The sequence below is a fragment of the Mus pahari genome, chromosome 4 (assembly GCF_900095145.1).
Source record: "Mus pahari chromosome 4, PAHARI_EIJ_v1.1, whole genome shotgun sequence".
Classification (NCBI taxonomy): Eukaryota; Metazoa; Chordata; class Mammalia; order Rodentia; family Muridae; genus Mus; species Mus pahari.
The window spans coordinates 124,909,648-124,927,477 of NC_034593.1; the positions used below are offsets into that span (position 1 = coordinate 124,909,648).

A 17,830-nucleotide genomic window follows, 5' to 3' on the forward strand; every position below is an offset into this window, starting at 1 on the left:
GCACTTTCAAAACAAAAGTTACAAAGCTCTCTGACCCTTTCTCAAGAAGGGTCTCTTCCTGTTCAAATCCCATCCTGACCTTTTTGTTGAAGAAGAGCAAAATAATGCAGTAACAAAAACACAAGTGGCTGCCAAAGGAAGAGAGAGGAAAAAAAAAAAAAAAAAAAAAAAAAAAAGAGTTCCTGTAAGGGGCTGAAACAATAAATCTCCTCTCTGCTGACCTCCCAAAGGGAGTGTGTGTATTTCCTCTAGTTCTTTATCAGAATCCCCAAAATAAGTAGGAATGGGCAGCGTCTGCTCGCATTCAGTGCACCTTTCCCATTTGCTAATACGGCCCGTCCAGGCTGAGAGGAATCCTTCCCTGCCTTATCCTGGAGAGCAAAGGCTCTGAGACCATCCGTGTGCACCATGTGGCTGCTTCAAGTGACAGCTCTTTTCTTCCTTTTGTCCAACAGTCTCTGCCGCGGTGGGGACAGCCAAGGTACGGTCCGCTTATCTTTTTTGATGGTGTGGGTGAGCTTCTAGGCTCAGCTGATTCTCTGATCCTCTGGGGCTTCTCCCGCAGTTCTGATGAGTTGCTGGTTGATTGGCTGAACAGAGTACAGGGAGATAAGTTTGAAAGAGGCGGCGGAGGCAGTGCCACAAGTACAGAGTTCGTTTCTACTGAAGGGAAATGTTTGCTGGTGTGTGAGGGCCTGAAAGTGTGTTAAATGGACTCGGAAAAATAACGTCTCAGGAAATGTGTTAACCTTTTAGGGACTAAAAATAGAATTTTGACTTAAAATGTGCTAGTTCAAAACAAGAACAAACAAACAGAATAATGGTCTTTTCTGTCATCAGCCCAGAATAATAGTGAATCGGGTAAGAGTGAAAGTCCATCACTGGAAACTGTGCTGCCAAAGTCTCCAACAATACTTCCAGCTCTCTTTCAGCTCTGGTAGATAAAGCTACCTGCAGAAGTGAATGATGATTCACCATTAGGTGAATATTAGCAACTTAGGGGACTGGGTAAGTGGCGATTGAAATGTATCTACTTTTGTTACAGAAATATGTGCACACACAAACATAATTACATAATAGTTTGTGTAACTTTCAGAACAAGCCATACCCACCACCGATGCGGGTAAAAACCTCAGATGCACATTAGCCTACCTTAATGGGCAGTTGAAAGAATGCTCATTTTTATTTCTAACTATTCTTAAGTAATACAAAATAAACCACAGTTAAATTTAATAACTTATTAGGGTCCTGTGCTGAGTAATGAGAAGAACATAAAAATGAATAAGGTGATTTCCTTGCCCACAGTGGTAAATGTACTATTGAGAGAAAGAAGTGGGTGATTCTAGTGTTAGACAGATTTAATAAGTATGAAAGCTAAAACACAAGCTGCCCAAAGAAGACACATTTGAGAGAGATTTGCTCTGACTCTACGGGGCAGGCAGCGTGCACTGTAGGAGGGTATATGTTTATGTGTGTGTGTGGGGAGTAATCTGGAAAACTCAGTTCTAATTTTACTTGCTTGTAGCCTTTTCAAAAGTTTACTGCCTACAAGATTCTAATTTATAAAAACAATCAAAAGTAGAAAAAAATAAAAATCAGTGGTCCAACTTGAGTTTACATTCTGCCAGTAATTTTTAAAAAAATACTGTTATAAACTGAGGATACATCTGAAGCATCATACAGTTTCCTATCCTGCATCTCTCCAGAAAGTTATAAGAGAGACTGAGGACTTGGGGCTTCAGAAAAGTATCCATGAGGAATTAAGTCACTTTTACAAAAGTGACCATGAGATCGATAACCCGCTTCTAAGTTACTCGTCAGTATGTCTTAGAAGAGTTGAGAATGTCAACTCGACAACTCACTGCTCAAAATGTGCCTCGTTAATATCAACTCTGAGAGCCTGGGCTGAGGCTCTTCACCATTCAGATCTATTCACCTTAGACTGTGCAGCAGGCTGCCAGCACTTTTTAAATGATGACTGGACTGCACATTCTGTAAACAAAGAGGAAGAGGGCCAGTGGATGTGGTCGCTATACCGGGACTATAAGAAAGATGCTGCCATGGAGGACTACACAGAATGACCCACAGATGTTATCTCCTTTTTTGTTTTTTGTTTGTTTGTTTGTTTGTTTGTTTGTTTTTGGGTTGGGGGGGAGGTTGGTTTTTTTCGAGACAGGGTTTCTCGTATACCCCTGGCTGTCCTGGAACTCCCTTTGTAGACCAGGCTGGCCTCAAACTCAGAAATCTGCCTGCCTCTGCCTCCCAAGTGCTAGGATTAAAGGTGTGGGTCACCACTGCCCACCCACAGATGTTTTCTACTGGATCGTTTAGGGAAAACATCAGCCTCCTCTAGCTCACTGGTCAAGGGTCCACTCTTGCTTTAAGAGTAGCAGCTTTCTAATGAGTTGTTAGCCCATGCTGGAAAATTTCTCACTTGGGCAGTGAAAATATTTAAACAATATTTCCTTCACATCTGCCAACAAGCCTACTTGATAACTTGAAGCCTGTATCTGGTGTGGAGAAAAGAGGGAGGGAGGGAAGAAGGAGGGGGGGGAAGAGGTAAGAGAAGGTGTGAAGAGGGGGAGAGGGGGGAGATGGAGGGCAGGGGAGAGGGGGGAGAGAGAGAGAGAGAGAGAGAGAGAGAGAGAGAGAGAGAGAGAGAGAGAGAGCCTGATCATAGAAAAGGAAGCTGTGCCTTAGCACCACAGATTGACCCTTGAGAGTGGCCTGGGTGGGACAGAGAGATTTTCCTTTCAGATGTGGTGGACTTTGATGCACCTGGCTTTGCCAGTTGATGTTTCCTTAGCAGATTGGGCACAGGAAATGAAGCATTTCCTAAGTTCACCTAGTCAGTTCTTTCCTTAACTCCCTGTTCAAAGAGGATGTTGAGTTCAGAGCTTCATGGGCCCCTCACAGTTAGGATGATAAACAAATTTATCAGCAGAGTCAATTACTGGGGTTTGGGAGGGAGACACTTTGGCTCTAAAATTCAGACTGTCAAGTAGATGCATGCTCTTTTTGCTCTGAAATTGACTTCTAAATATGATTATTTTTCCTGAGAAATTGAGTACTTCCCTTTCCGGTGTTTTTGTTAATCTCAGATTTAAATAAGTATGATCTACGCAATGAGACTTTTGTTGAAATCCAGAGAATATTTGCATGACAGAAAGAAGCTTTTTTTGTTAGGGTGCCGTTCTAAGACTTTGCAGTGTGCAACTTGGAGAGGTGCCCTATAGAATGTATCCCAGAGGTTCCCGAGGGGACTTTTGCTCTTCCTGAAGTCTACGACGTTGTACTTAAAACTGAACAGACACTCTAGTGGCTTTTAAGTCTAGAGGGGTGAGGTTTTGACTGTGAGACTCAGAAATGCTAAATGAAGATTCCAAGAAAATGGATGACTAGAACACACGTACACACACACACACACACACACACACACACACACACACACACACATATATGTTTCCCTCTAACATTTTATTTTTAATAGGTTAGTTAGAAACAGAATGCTAAATAATAATATCAGAAAGATTTAATTGCTAGGAGGAATTCATTTGTTACTGACAATACTCAATTTTAGAAAACAAAAATTGATTGAACACACTATAAGAAGACACTGTGCTAAGTCTGGTGACATTATGGAAACTAATAGGAGCCATTCCCCACATTAGCTACAATGAGAAGAGGCAGAAGCAAGTAACATGAATTCTGTTTTGTTGTAAGCCTTAAGGAATAAGTAAAGAGTGGTATAGAAAATTCACAAATAGCTTCCTTCAGTATGTCAGGAAAATAAGAATGTGATGAACACTACAACTTGAAATCAGGAGGCTCAAGGTGAATATAGCATGTTTCAAAATAGGGGCATTGTAAAAATATCAGAGTATTCTAGTCTAGAAATATAAGGTAGCCATATTTTGAACATGGCTACCTACTAGAAAGCAGAGTGCAAAGAATAGTATCAGGAGATGTTAAATGGAACATGAGAAAAAGGGATAACTACCCCTGGAGGTAGCTCAAGGTGAGGCAGATCCTTAACTTGTATAAGGCCCTGGGTTCAAGTCCCACACTTCCAAATAAATAGGAAAGAAAGATTGACTCTTATAGTTGACAATTAAGACTTTAGCAGTTGCTTGAGATGGGGTTTTATCATCTGAGTTATCAACCAGGAGGATCAATCTGTTAGCAGAATATAGATTAGACTACTGGGGTCAGGAGAGAGAAAAGACCAAGAAACCAATTTACAAGTCACGACGTCTGAAGTCTACCGTTGAGTTGTAAAGGAGGGTCTAGCGAAGGCCGCACAGATGTAGATAGAGTACATGGAGTTCATTGTATCCATGACAGGGTTGTGTGAATGCTAGAATTGAGCAAATGATTCCAGAGCAGAGACCAAAAGATCCAAAGAGATCATTTAGGAAAAAAAAAAAAAAAAAAAACTGGTGCTAAGACAGCAAGCTTCAATCCTGATGAGGCACAGAGGCTGAGACACATGATGAGGCTGGGATGTGCCAGGACCTGGAGGTGCTGTTGAGGAGTAAAGCACGCCTTAGCTCTCTGCTCGAAGGTTAATAATCTCATGGTGACAATAACATGGATACTCAATTTCCCTCTTGTCTGGGTGCCTATGTTTTGCATTCTGCAAGATAGATAGATAGATAGATAGATAGATAGATAGATAGATAGATAGAGGTATAGATATAGATATAGATATATTTCCATAATAGCTATTCATTGGAGCATCATGGTTCTTACTCCACACTGCAAGCACTGTACAGTTTCCAGTAACTGTATATGTACTGTATATGAAAATAATATAATAAAAAATAATACAAATACAATGTACAGTGCAATAACTATGAATAAAATAATAAACAAATAGAATAAAATAGTTGTAGGGATTTGCTTAGTTCTTCTACTGGGCTTAATTTTTGTCCATATTTCTTTCTTACTTGGAATGAGCAACCTGCTGTAGCAATTCAATGTGGAGAAAATGCAGTGGGAACAGTATTTGGCCCACAGGGTGTGTGTTTACCATTCCTCCCTCCATAACTCATTTCAAAATGGTCTTTGCCTAAAACTACAAGTGATCGATCGATCATATGTTATCCATGTGTGAAATACTTTCTGGATATTCATAACATTTTCTTCAACAAACTCTCGTCTCATTTTATTTTAGAGATCACAGTGATTCAGAAAATTGGGATAATATTAGTACTTGATGGTTTCAGAAACTAATCTGTTAGATAACAGCCTTTTGGTCCAAAGCTTCAGGTAAATATTTTAATTTATGAATTGTGCTTTGATTCAAGTTACTAATATTTTTTCATTAGTAATCAATTTCCAATGGTCTCTTTAATAATTTGAAATGCACATTGCTAAGCATTGATTTTTAAAGTAAGAATTTTACTGGGACATAAAATTCCTGTATCATATCTCTTTTCTTCCTTCTGAATTTCTAGGGTCATTTTGGTTTTATTGAGTCAGACAGTGAAGTTGTTGGAGTGTGAAAGCTCTCAGAAGAGAAACTTATATGTTCAATTGGTGGTGGGGGCGGGGGGGACTCTACACACCATAGCCCATGACAGAAGAATAAACACAAGAAAATTAGTGTTCCAGTCACATCTAATAGGGCCAATTTAAAAAGCTCCTCTTCTGAGATTTTTGTACTCTGCAGACAGCTATATCCATAGAGATAATAACTGTTCTCTAAATAGAAGCAGGTACTGTGTGAGAATTAGACACCTGGTTGCTGTTCCTTCCATCTTCTCCGACCACGAGAACTCCAGCCATTTCTGCAGCGGCCATCTGTACACAGGTGCAAACAGTATTCTCCTTCACTTTGATGACTATATTTTGCTTTATGTCTGGTGCTATTCTGATACTAACATATGTTTCAGAATCCTACCTATTTATTTTTAAAGCTTTGAAATTTAGTACAGTAGCATTAGCATCCCACAAGACATCAATCTGATGAAGCAGGAAGGACATGTGTGAGAATGCTTCCTCCTTACCCATTCCCATCTCCCCAGCCCAGTATTTTCCTCTTTCTTTCTTTCTTTCTTTCTTTCTTTCTTTCTTTCTTTCTTTCTTTCTTTCTTTCTTTCTTTCTTTCTTTCTTTTTTCTTTCTTTCTTTCTTCTTTCTTTCTTTCTTTGTCTCTCTTTCTCTCTCTATCTTTCTTTCTTTGTGTATATGTGTGCACATGCATGTGTGGCTGCATGCGTTCATGTGTGTCAGCATGTGTGTATATATGCCAGGAGATTCCTGTCCATGTGTGTATGCATAGGCAATAGGTCAATGCTAGGGGTCTTACTCAGTGGTTGGTTTGCCACCTAATTTCTGGAGACAGCACCTTTCAATAAACACAGAGCTCAGTGGTTCAGCCTGTAAGTTCAAAGGACCTTCTTGTCTCTAAATTCCTCATGCTGCAATTACAGATAAGCACTTTTTTTTTTGAGGGTTGTGGTAGGATCTGAACTCAGGTTCTTAAGCACTTTGCCAACTGAGCCATGTCCCCAGCCCAGTACTTTCCTTTTCTTTCAGAATTCAATACTTTTTCACTTCATCAGATTCACTGCTCTGGCCCCCACTCTGTCTTGCAATCAGTCCTTTATAGACTGAAGTGAAGCTCATCCTGATTTCATAGTCTGCTTCCCAGAGAACACACTCATCTCAGTGAAAACATTTGGACTTGGGTGATGGGGTATGCCTCAATATAGATTAGTTTCAGAGTCTCCTCACTTACATAACTATAAAGTGTTGATCGTTCTCTCGTTGACAAGCTAAACAATATTCTAAAGAGAAGCTGCACTGAAGAAATCAGTTGTGATTGCCTATATCTAAAAAGTCAGTATCATTGATTTTACTGAAATGTGCACTGTGTCCTAATCAGGAATCTCCTCACTGAAGCCTTTATAAAGTGTGTCAGGACCAGAAAATGGTGATGACACTTGAATCTGGTCCACATCAGCCCTGAGCAGTATCTGCACAACATCTGTGAGCATCTGCCCTTGGTGGTGCTGAGAACTTTACGTATCTCTTCTGTCACAGCATTTCAAGGCTGTCTGTATCACTGACTAAGGAGCAGAGGCTCAAAAATAGTGGGATGTGATAGTGGGATCATGTGGCATGGAATCAAACAAGGCTGAAGCTCTTCAGAACTTCCTGTGTAACTTGCTACCTTCCATGTGATGGCTCTTCAATCACTTGAGTTTAATAATAATAATAATAATAATAATAATAATAATAATAATAATACAGTTAGAGATCTACCAATCAATCAGAAGAGTTGAGAAACCACTGCTGCCTCTCGTGGCATCTACAGGATTTCTGCTTAGAAATAAACACTTTTAATATGCCGGGTTCAAATGATTCTCATGGAACGTGTTAGAAGGAACTGTAGTCATTTGGGCCCCTGACTTTTGTCACGATGGCTGAAACGAAATGGACCTCCCTCTAAGGGTGAGTGAAGCAGATGTGGGGTTTATAGGAGCAGAAGGAAGGAAGTAAAGGGAAGCTTACTGAATGAACCCCTTAATGTCCAATTATAATCGCACTAGATTCAAACTGTCTGGATGCATTCCGTCTACTGGGTGACTTACCTAACTTGCAGCACCATGAGTTAACCTAGGGATAAGTGCAATCCTTACCTCATAGGGGCACTGAAGGAGGAAGTGAAGTGGCGTGCACGGATGCTATAGAATGGGAAGCACGTCCTGTACAAATTTTACTCTACTTTGGGACTTAAAGGTCTATCTCATATTATATCCCATCACTTAGATACAATGTCTTTATTTCAAACTGATTCCAGTAAGAATCAACTAATAAATAGGTCGCTAACTCTCACATGATCAAATAAAAGCTCATGAAAAAATTTCACACACTATAATTGTATTCTAGGAAGATGGATGCCGAATTAGGTTGTAGTCTCAACATATGTAAGTGAAAATTGTATATGTGAATTCATGTAATTTCTAGAATGTTTTCAAATTCGTAAGTTATTAAACTTGCTTCATAAATCAGTCACTCAGATCAGTAGGTATAAAGGGAGAGTCAGAAACTTTTAATGGTGTCACTCCATTGATGATGCATTGACTAATCTCTAAGAGAGATGCCACCCCAAAGACTGTGTGTGCAGCACAAACTGGAGATGGTGGGTTTTAAAAGAGGAAAGAGAATTCACCATTGGGTGGGTAGAAAAATAGGTGTGGATCTTGAAAGTGGAGTAGATGAGTGGGTGTTGTCAAAACATATGGACAAAGTAAATTCTCAAAAAGCTAATAAAATATTATTTTTAAAATTTTATATATTTTAATATATATAATTTTAGATATTTTATAAAATTTTTATATATTTTTTAAAAATTTTATATTTAATGAAAAATCATTTTGTTTGAAAATAGCCATATCTACTATTTTTTAAGGCAGGGTCTCTCACTGAGTAGCCCCGGGTGATCTTAAACTTGTATAGATGAACCTGGCATTAAAAACTGACAGAAATCTGCTGGTTCTGCCTCCTGAGTGCTGGGATCAAAAACATGTGCTACCACATACAACAGCCCCCCCAAAATGGTTTTAATCTTTCATAAAATATTAAGTCTTAGTGGATCTCAGAGGTGGGATATGTTAGTGATAGAGACTCAGCCATGATGTGACAAGAAGTCTAGTCTTGGTTCTGTATATGACAAGCTTGGCCACCACAATGAATGCGTGTTAGCATTGGTTTCTCCATCAGACAATAGAGAAAGGTATATTCTACGCTCATGCTACAAGGCAAAGAGAAATCTACTTTTTAAATGCCATATAAACTATAAATTCCCATTGGACTGTTTGTGCTTAGGGTGACTAATACTGAAATCACAGAGTCAATGAGCAGAAAGATTTATAGACTTCAGGATTCTTCCTTAATAACTGGGACTCTGCCATCCCAGCACTTCTCCTATAACCACATACCTTATGCTGGTGTGTGTGTGTGTGTGTGTGTGTGTGTGTGTGTGTGTGTGTGTGTGTGTTCACATCCCAATGGTCATGTTTTAAAATAATGCTTGAGTTATAAAAATCACACACAAAACACAGAAAACCATTTGTATCACACATTGGCTTTATTTTTAACTGAAGTGGGAAAAGAAATTTGTTTTTGTGGTAAGAAGTGTGAAATTGCACTCCTAGAGTGTCAAGCAAGTGTGAGGGCACAGACTGTGGCTCCTGGAGTCTCTCCCCAGGGTAGGGAGGCCACTGCTTCACTCCAGGGCTCCCATTCCTCTCTCCAACTCTGACATGGCTCCTGGTTTTGTTTCCCTGCAAATACATTTTAAAAGATAGGAGTTACTTTCTTAAATACACAGAATTAGCTAATTAGGATTTATTGATAGCAATTGCACTATTGAGATCAGGCTATTTAATGATTAAATTGTGTGACTCAGTGAGCTTTTTGCAACTCTTTTTTTCTTTTTCAGCGTTGTTTTATTTGATCTAATTTTATATTAGATTCTAAAACTTGTAAAGATTGAAAAAGAAAATAACAGTAATAAAAGACCATGATGCCAATCACCTACCCCAACCCCTGCCAGAAGGATCAATCCATCACTTAACTGTATATGAATTTTCTGGCATCAAGAACAATGTTTCATGATTCTTTTTCCTTTTCCCAGGCTCTATCGGTGTAAACATAGTAGACAGTTAGTAACTGGCCTTGCTTTAATGTGGAAAAGTGTATTTCACAGCATGCCATCAGAGCTGAAAAGACACAGGGCATCCCAGATGTGCTCTGATATTTGGGAGCATGATTATTTTTATCCCGATGTCCTAGTTTGTTTCTCTACTGCTGCAATAACACACCGTGACCAAAGCAACTCAGGAGAGTATGTACTTGGCATATAAGTTAAATTCCATCATTGGGAGAAACCAAGGCAGCAATGTAGAGGCAGGAACTGAGGCAGAAACCATGAAGGAGCATTATTTACTGCTTTGATCCCATTCTCAAGTTCAGCTGCTTTTCTCACACAGACCTGGCCTACTTACCCAGGGGTGGCACTGCCCATAGTAGGCAATGCACTTGTACATCAACTGGCAATTAAGAAAACTGGGATTCCCTTTTCTAAGGTATGTCTGGATACTGAGTTAATGAGAACCACCTGTAACACTTAGCTCACAGAATCTGTGAGGTCTTTCTTTTTGAGGTGTGTTCTTGGTTGGCTACATTTATTGCCAGGCTCTGTAGAGCTGGCCTGTCACCTTAGTTTACCAGATTGTGATGGCCTTTGGATCGATGCATCGCCCCAAATCACACCAGAGTGGCCTGCAACTATAGACTCAGACCTTCTTAAAAAAAAAAAAAAAAAAAAAAAAAAAAAAAGAGGTCTCATAATTTTCTACACCGGCTGTCAGGTCATTCTGAACGATTACAGATCAAATGAAAGCACATTCATTAAGTTCTTCACATCCAGCACTTCTCTAGTTAACCTCAGTCTAATCCTGCAAAAGTCGAAGCATTAGATCCTTCAGTTATTCTGAAGTTTTAAATTTCCATAGGCCCAAATGCCATTTATGTGGTTGATATGGGTGTTAAGTCTTCTTTGCAGTAAAAGAAAGACCCAACCCTTCACAACAAATTCATCTAAGTATTGTCTTAATAAGAAATTGCCTAAATTATCTTTAAAAGATTGAACATACTGGGTAACATAACAGAGTCCTATTTTTTTCTAGTTGATCCCTGGCTGGTATCACAACCAGGACTAAGCAATGTGGAGAAGACACTGTCTTCTGAGCCAGGGGCCCACAGTCTGCTGCCAGTGGCTTCAGTTTATCTTGTGTCCGAGGCAAGAAGAGAGTTCATGTTCTCCAGGCTGAATCTTTCATGTCTAGAAGCAAATGAAGTGAGGCTAAACGATGGTCACGCTCCTTCCAGACCCACAGCTTTATGTTCTTCCTGAAACCAACAACTTCTGTGCATCTTGCCCCTGGTTGCCTTGCCTCTCCTTCACCCTGACTGCCAGGGATGCTGTTCTGGAGCAGAGCTCATCTCCAGAGATTCTCATCTGGCTGCCTGGTGGAGGTGGCTTGGCATGTGAAGGCCCTCTTCTGTGCTACCAGGGATCACATGAGCAGAACATCCTCCTGTTTCAATGGCACCGTTCTCACACATTAGCATCTGGGAAGAGTTCCTGAGAGGGGAAAGGAGACTTAAAAAATGATCTGAAAAACTGACTCAGAGAGGGAGAGGGCCTGTGCAAGAGACCTGGGATGGGACAGATGCGGCCAATGGAAGTAGTCCCCGAAAGTTCTGCCAATGGGGAGGAGAGTGCCCAGGCCAGGATTCATTGTCCAGGCATCTCACAGTTCACTATCCCACCTCTCAGCACACACTGGGGAGTTTGTTTTTCGAGGAAAGTGTCATATTCTCCTGCTTTCAGGAAAAGATTTGGTATGAATTCATTATCTTATTTATTTGCTTGTACTAGTTTAAGATAATAGGAAAGTAGACGAGGCCAAAAAAAATATTATTTGAACTACTGAAATTTCCCCTAGGCAGCACAGCTTAAATCCCTATGTTTTCTGGCCCTCTCCTTTTAAAAGATTCCTTTCAGCACTGACTCATGAAAGGTTGCTGTTCACTCCCCATCCTTGTCCTTCTTTCCACCATGTAGGCTACTCAGGAAAATTTTCCACTTTTAATAATAACTTACTTACGGAAAACAACACCACATTCTCTACAGAGTCTCATGTGCAGTGGGAATGTGTCTGATAATTCAAACATCAAACTGGCTCCCACAATACGTTACGATATCAAAACATTAAGGTACAAAATGTTCGAGGACATTTAGAGGCAGAAATGGCATTAACAGAGAGACCGTGGCTGCAGAGAGAAATTGAGGTACTACGTTATTACAAACCTGAGTCACATGTGCACAAAAATTTCTACTAATGGAAGATGACACTGGATTTTGGGCAGTTGGTTCACTACCCTGATAACACTAAGTAAATTAGGATCAGGTATAGGGAGGGCTTAGGAATGTCCCCCAGGGATCAGAAACTAGACATCCTTGACATGAAATGAGAAGCTGTGCGATTTGTCCACAAAGTATTTCATAATTTCAGGGCACATTTTTAAAAAAGAAAATGGAATAAAACAGAATAGCCACAAAGAGAAGAAGGAAAAAGACAATAGGAAAGTGGAGAGGATTTTCCTGCGTGTCCTTAGTAACCCCAGCGCTCATATGTACTCATATGTTACTCCTGAGTTGCACATGCCCCAGGGAAACATGTTTTCTTTCCTAAATGTGTGAGCTCTTCCACCCTGCCTGCCCCTCCCATGACCTGGCTGCCTGTGTACTCTGCCTGTGCACACTGCTGCCTATTGTGTGACTCCTGTTGCATCCAAGCAGCCAGCATGCGGTGTGCAAAGCTGTCACCAGGTATTTGATGTTTAGTGCATCGTGCATAATTACAGTGTTATTTTATACCACTAGCTAGGCTTCTTGGTTCAACCTTTTTCTGGTTTTTTTTTTTTTAAGATGAAGAATATTTCTCTCAAATCATTGCTATAAATAATTACTAGCACAAGTTCACAGTATGATGTCACAGGCTCAAGAAATCAGAGAGCTTAGAGAATTATTTAAATTACAGAAGACACAAATCATAACATGAGATTAACATGTTATTAATCTCATGTTATTATCATAACATGAGATTAAATCATAACATTGCTCGTTTCCTCTCATCTCCTTCTTACTGGTTGTTGACCCAAAACTCCCTGTCCTTGGTGAAACTCTTAAAGACACATTCTTTTTTCCCCTCAGTCTTGTAATGGACAGGTCTGTCGAAAACTAAATTTGAAGAATGTTTGAATTTAACGTTTGAAAATAATCAAAAGTAACATTTGAACTTTCAATTCTATAAGTCATGACAGTCTGTGATAAGATTCTACCACATGACGTCCTTTTAAATTTTCTTTTCACATTTACCTATTCACTGTGAGAATGTGAGAGTATGGCTCCATCCACACTGAATGCATGAATTTGGAGGTCAGAGGGCAACTCACAGGAGTTGGTTCTTTCCTTCCCCTATGTGAGTACAGGGAACTGAACTCGGGTCATCAGGGCTTGAAAGCACATGTCTTTATCCAACTAAGCCACTTTGCCAGCCCCAACAGAGTCTGTACAGATTCTCTTTCTGTCCTTGTTCCTGCGCAGTTGACTTTAAGACTATTCCGTGGTAGGAGCAGAGTTGGGCTGATGTCATAGTGTTGAATGAAATTCACTCTCTTCCTCCATAGAACCATGTAAGTGGACACTCAGTCACCAGGAGGTGGCACCGTTTGAAGGAAGTTTTGGGACTTTTAGAAGTTGAGGTCTTGTGAGAGGGATTACTTCACTAGAGGCAGGCACTGGAGGTTTATAGTCTTGCCTTTGTGCAGATAAAATGTGATTGGCCAGTTTCAATGATGTCATGCCAGGGCCACCTGATATCATGCCTTCTTGCTCATTACTGACTCAGACTCTGGAGCCGTACACCAAATACTCCTTAAGTCACTTCTGTTCATAGTTAATTATAGCAACATATACAAAGTAAGTTAAAAAAAAAACTGTTCATTTCTTCACTGAATTGTATGGAGAAATAATAGCAAACATACTTCAGCCATCATTAATAAGATGAAAATTCTTATACTGACAAAAGAACAAAAATATTGCAAATTAACCTTTAAAAGTTAGTTATGCACACAAGATGTGCAGAGACATTTAAAAACTCTTGAGCAATATACCTCCTGAATGCACAAATATGAGCGTCATGGTTGTAAGATGCAAATATAAATCTTTTTAGTTGGTAACTAACATTCATATCATTATATAACACAGCCCCAAGACATAGTGGACATTTAGTAACTATGTTGAGTGGAAAAAAAATAAAAAACTAAGTATTTCATTGTAGGCTCTAGGAACTGTCTGAACTAGACGGTGGGGAAAAGATTACAGATAGTACAACTGAGCTTTGAGGGAAGAAAAGCCACTTGAGTTCTAGAGTGGCATTATTAAAGAAAAAGAAGGAGATGTAACACTTGTATGGCTAAAATTAGAAATAACAATGCCTTAATAAGAGACGGCAGGGAGTTCAGCTTATCTAATGGGAGCCCATAGGAATTAGGGTAAGTATGTTCAGGTTATAAAAAGTAAAGAAAAAAGCTTGCAAAGATCCCTCTAGGACACAGAAATTCATGCTTTAAAATCTAATTCTCTCTGTCTTGACGGTGACTTGTGGTAGCCACCAGGTTCAGTACACACCCACTGCTCTTTGATGGTATTCTTTAACTCTAAGTAAGTCTTTTCTACAATGTGTCGAAGCTAAGTTGTATAACTAGCAAAATACAGTAACAGTTCATAGTAATGAACTGTTTTCTATCTTGGTTTCTCCTTGGTTTCTTTGGTTGACTTATCTGGGGGAAGAAACAAAGAACTTCAATGGAGAAATATCTGAGCGCTTCCCTGCAGACTAGCACTGATTTAATGAGCCCTGCAGGTGGCCTGAATCCTTTCTTCTAAGTGACTTCAAATCCATCCTACCTTTAGTCTGGCCAGTCCCAGCCAACACCCTGCAGGTGTCAGAGAGTGATAAAAACAAAGCCAGCATTGTTCTAAGCTTTTGTCACACTGCTGCTAGAAAGATGAATAATAGATGGTTGTTGTTTTTTTTAAATGTATGTTTAGGGATAATTTACAATGCAATATAAGCTACTTAATACAACTGCTGCTAATGAAAACTGACATTGTATTTCACTTTTCAAGAAAATTCATTTGGATGCTATGAAATATTATTCCACATCCTGCTTCCCCTCCTCCTGGAATTCAATTTACACATTTACCAATGTTAGTTTTTCATTGATAACTTTTCTCTTGCTTAAAATTCAACGAGTGGAAATGAAATTTTCACGGTTGTAAGAATTGAACCTTGGTTGAAGATGTAACCATGGTTATTTCCTAGTTTTTACATAACACAACTGTCTTAGGGTTTTACTGCTGTGAACAGACACTATGACCAAGGCAACTCTTAAAAGGACAACATTTAATTGGGGTTGGCTTACAGGTTCAGAGATTCAGTCCATTATCATCAAGGGCAGGCATGGTGCAGGAGGAGCTGAGAGTTCTACATCTTCATCTAAAGGATGCTAGAAGAATACTGACTTCCACGCAGCTAGGCTGAGGTGTCTTAAAGCCCATGCCCATGGTGACACACCTAATCCAACACGGCCACACTTCCTAATACTGCCATTCCCTAGGTCAAGCATATGCAAACTATTACAATTTTATCAAAAATTAAAAATAAATTATCATGACCTCATCTTTATTCCTAAACATGGATTTGTGGGGGAGGGGGGGTATCATTTACTACTGTTCTTAATTCTTATGCCATTCTGCCCTTTTCTAGTTTTCCTCTTACATTTTGGTTTTCATTTCATACGTATCCCTTCTTAACTTTAACCTGCAAATAAACAATGTTTTCTCTAACTTATTTTAATCTCTTCTCTTTTCCTTGTTATTTAATATATTTTAAAATGTCATTTAATTTACTGCCCTTTCAAAGTCGGAGTTCAATTACTCTTTCAAGTGGAAAGATCAGATTTCTTAGATTACTAGTGTCATGAAGTGTCTCTCCTGAGCATCTGGAAGTCCCTTAGCCTGGAGGGGTAAGGTCATTGTCCAGTTGACTACCTGGACAGTAGGGGCCCAAGTGTGGGGTAAATTCGAGGTCAAGTCAAGATTTGGGGGAGTCAAGGGGCTTCTCCTTCTGTTTCCCTGGATGAAACAGTTCAGTGGTTTGTAGTTTAATCTGTTCTGTTGCTAGCTAGGACATATGAAATGAGAAATCAAGTCTTACTCAAGTCTGTCTAGATTGTTGTAGGCCTTTTGGCTCTGTTTTGTGTAAAATATCGCTTGTGCATTGATATTTGAGACGTGAAATTATTGTCAATCCACCCTTATTTTCTACTTGTTATCAGTCCTTCAAATAATACTGATCTTTGGGATCATGAGCAGTTAAATTGAAGAGGAAACAAACATAATCCCCTTGTAATGAGAGAAATGAACAAAGGGATTGATTTTCCTTTAGATGTAGAAGCTGTGATTTGATGCAATACAACATCCACACCTGATTGGCAACCTTAAAGTGCTTTGTCTGGAACACGATTTCTAATGTGTATGAAATGGTACAGTCTATGTCACTAGATGCTCTAAATGGTCATAGACTTAAATATCGATCTGCATTAGCACATGCTTCTGGTTTCCCAAGGCAGATCAATGTGGTTGATGTTCTTATGTTTTTACTATGTTTTCTGATTTCTCTTTAAAGTTGAGAAAACAGGAATCAAGTTGAAGCCATCATAACTAATGGTGTCTATCAAAAATTCAAAAGTTGCAATTCAGTCATGTGTCTATAATCCAAGAATTTGTGAGGCAAAGACAGGAGGAAAGTGGTTTTGAAGCTGGCGCAGTTCTACAACAAATTCAAGAAGAGCCTGAGCTACACAATGAGATTCGATCTCAAAAAATAAAATAATAAAAAAAATTCTGCCTGCTCTATAGTGAAATAGCACAATGGTAAAACACTTGCTCCCTGCGCACACACATGCATGCACACACACACACACACACACACACACCAACTCTAATAGCTTGCATATTATTAACTTTTATGATTGCTTCCATTAAGATCTATAATATATAAATATATATATATATACATACATACATATCTGTATATATCACAGCATTACATATTTTAAAGTGAACTGATTTTTTTAAAAAGATGAACTGATATTAAGAAAAAGGAGTAATGGTAGATAAAGAAAAATTTATGAAAACTCAAGCTGTAACAAAAATCTAAGTGAGGGAGGAGAAGCTAAATTTGTAGCCCATATTTTTAAGAGCTCAAACTTTCAAAGACTGCTGCAGGCAGATGGGACATTTCTTTTTGCTAGCACCAGGTCCCTCACTAAAGCCTGTGACAGCAGACAAGGTTTTCAGTGACACACTGATAATTAGTAAACAACGCCTCTGAACATAGCAAATTCATTTTCCTCAACCTCTATTATGGAAGGATGTAAAGAGCATGTCTGCAGATAGTACAGTCTCGCTGGAAACATGAAAACCGCCACGAACGCGTGGGAGGATCCTGAAGTTATTTCCAGTCTTTAAAATGACTTAGCCATAAATCCAAGCTTGTACTCTATTCCACTCTATGAGGGTCACAGAGGAGCTGAGTTCTCTTTCAAATAGTAATAAATATATAAATAATGATGTGAACCTAGTCATAAATCCAGCAACTCCCTCTTAGTCTTTCACATGATCATTGTAAATTCAAGGTAATTCTTTATTCTTCAGTTTTAGCAGGTGCCAGTTCACTTTAAAGGGTAGAAAAATTGCAGTATTGTACATGTTCAGTCCAATTCAAACAAAACTTACTATTATTGAGCATTTAATAAACATTAAGAACCTAATGACAAATAACTCCACTAGCAAAGATACAGAGATGTCTGTTAAAGCTGTTAAGATTGCCTGAAAAAAATGATAATTCTCACATTTCTTCATAAGTCTAAAGTCCTAAAATTTTTAATTATATTAAATATATCCCAAAGGTGACATATTGATAATAATGTGAGATTATATCTATTGATTTTTCTCCTATGTATATCTCTGTTACTATGTCAAGAAAGTAAATTTAATTGTTATAAAGTAAATTTGTCTTCAAAATTAACAAAAATCAATGCATAAGCATTTCCTGGGAAACCCCCCTGGCCTTAATTAAGATTTGGAAAACGTTATGAAATACTTTGCTCAGTACTGG

At 39.0% G+C, this 17,830-nt stretch overlaps 1 protein-coding gene across 1 annotated transcript in view; it reads left to right on the plus strand.

Moving 5' to 3' along the window:
* Positions 1 to 273: 273 nt before the first annotated feature.
* Positions 274 to 17,830, plus strand: part of Emcn (endomucin) — an 85,386-nt gene continuing 67,829 nt past the window's right edge. Inside the window, exon 1 of the mRNA XM_029537878.1 lies at positions 274 to 481. Within this exon, the coding sequence (XP_029393738.1) occupies positions 409 to 481 (73 nt within the window). The 5' untranslated portion in view covers positions 274 to 408. The remainder of the gene's footprint in view (positions 482 to 17,830) is intronic.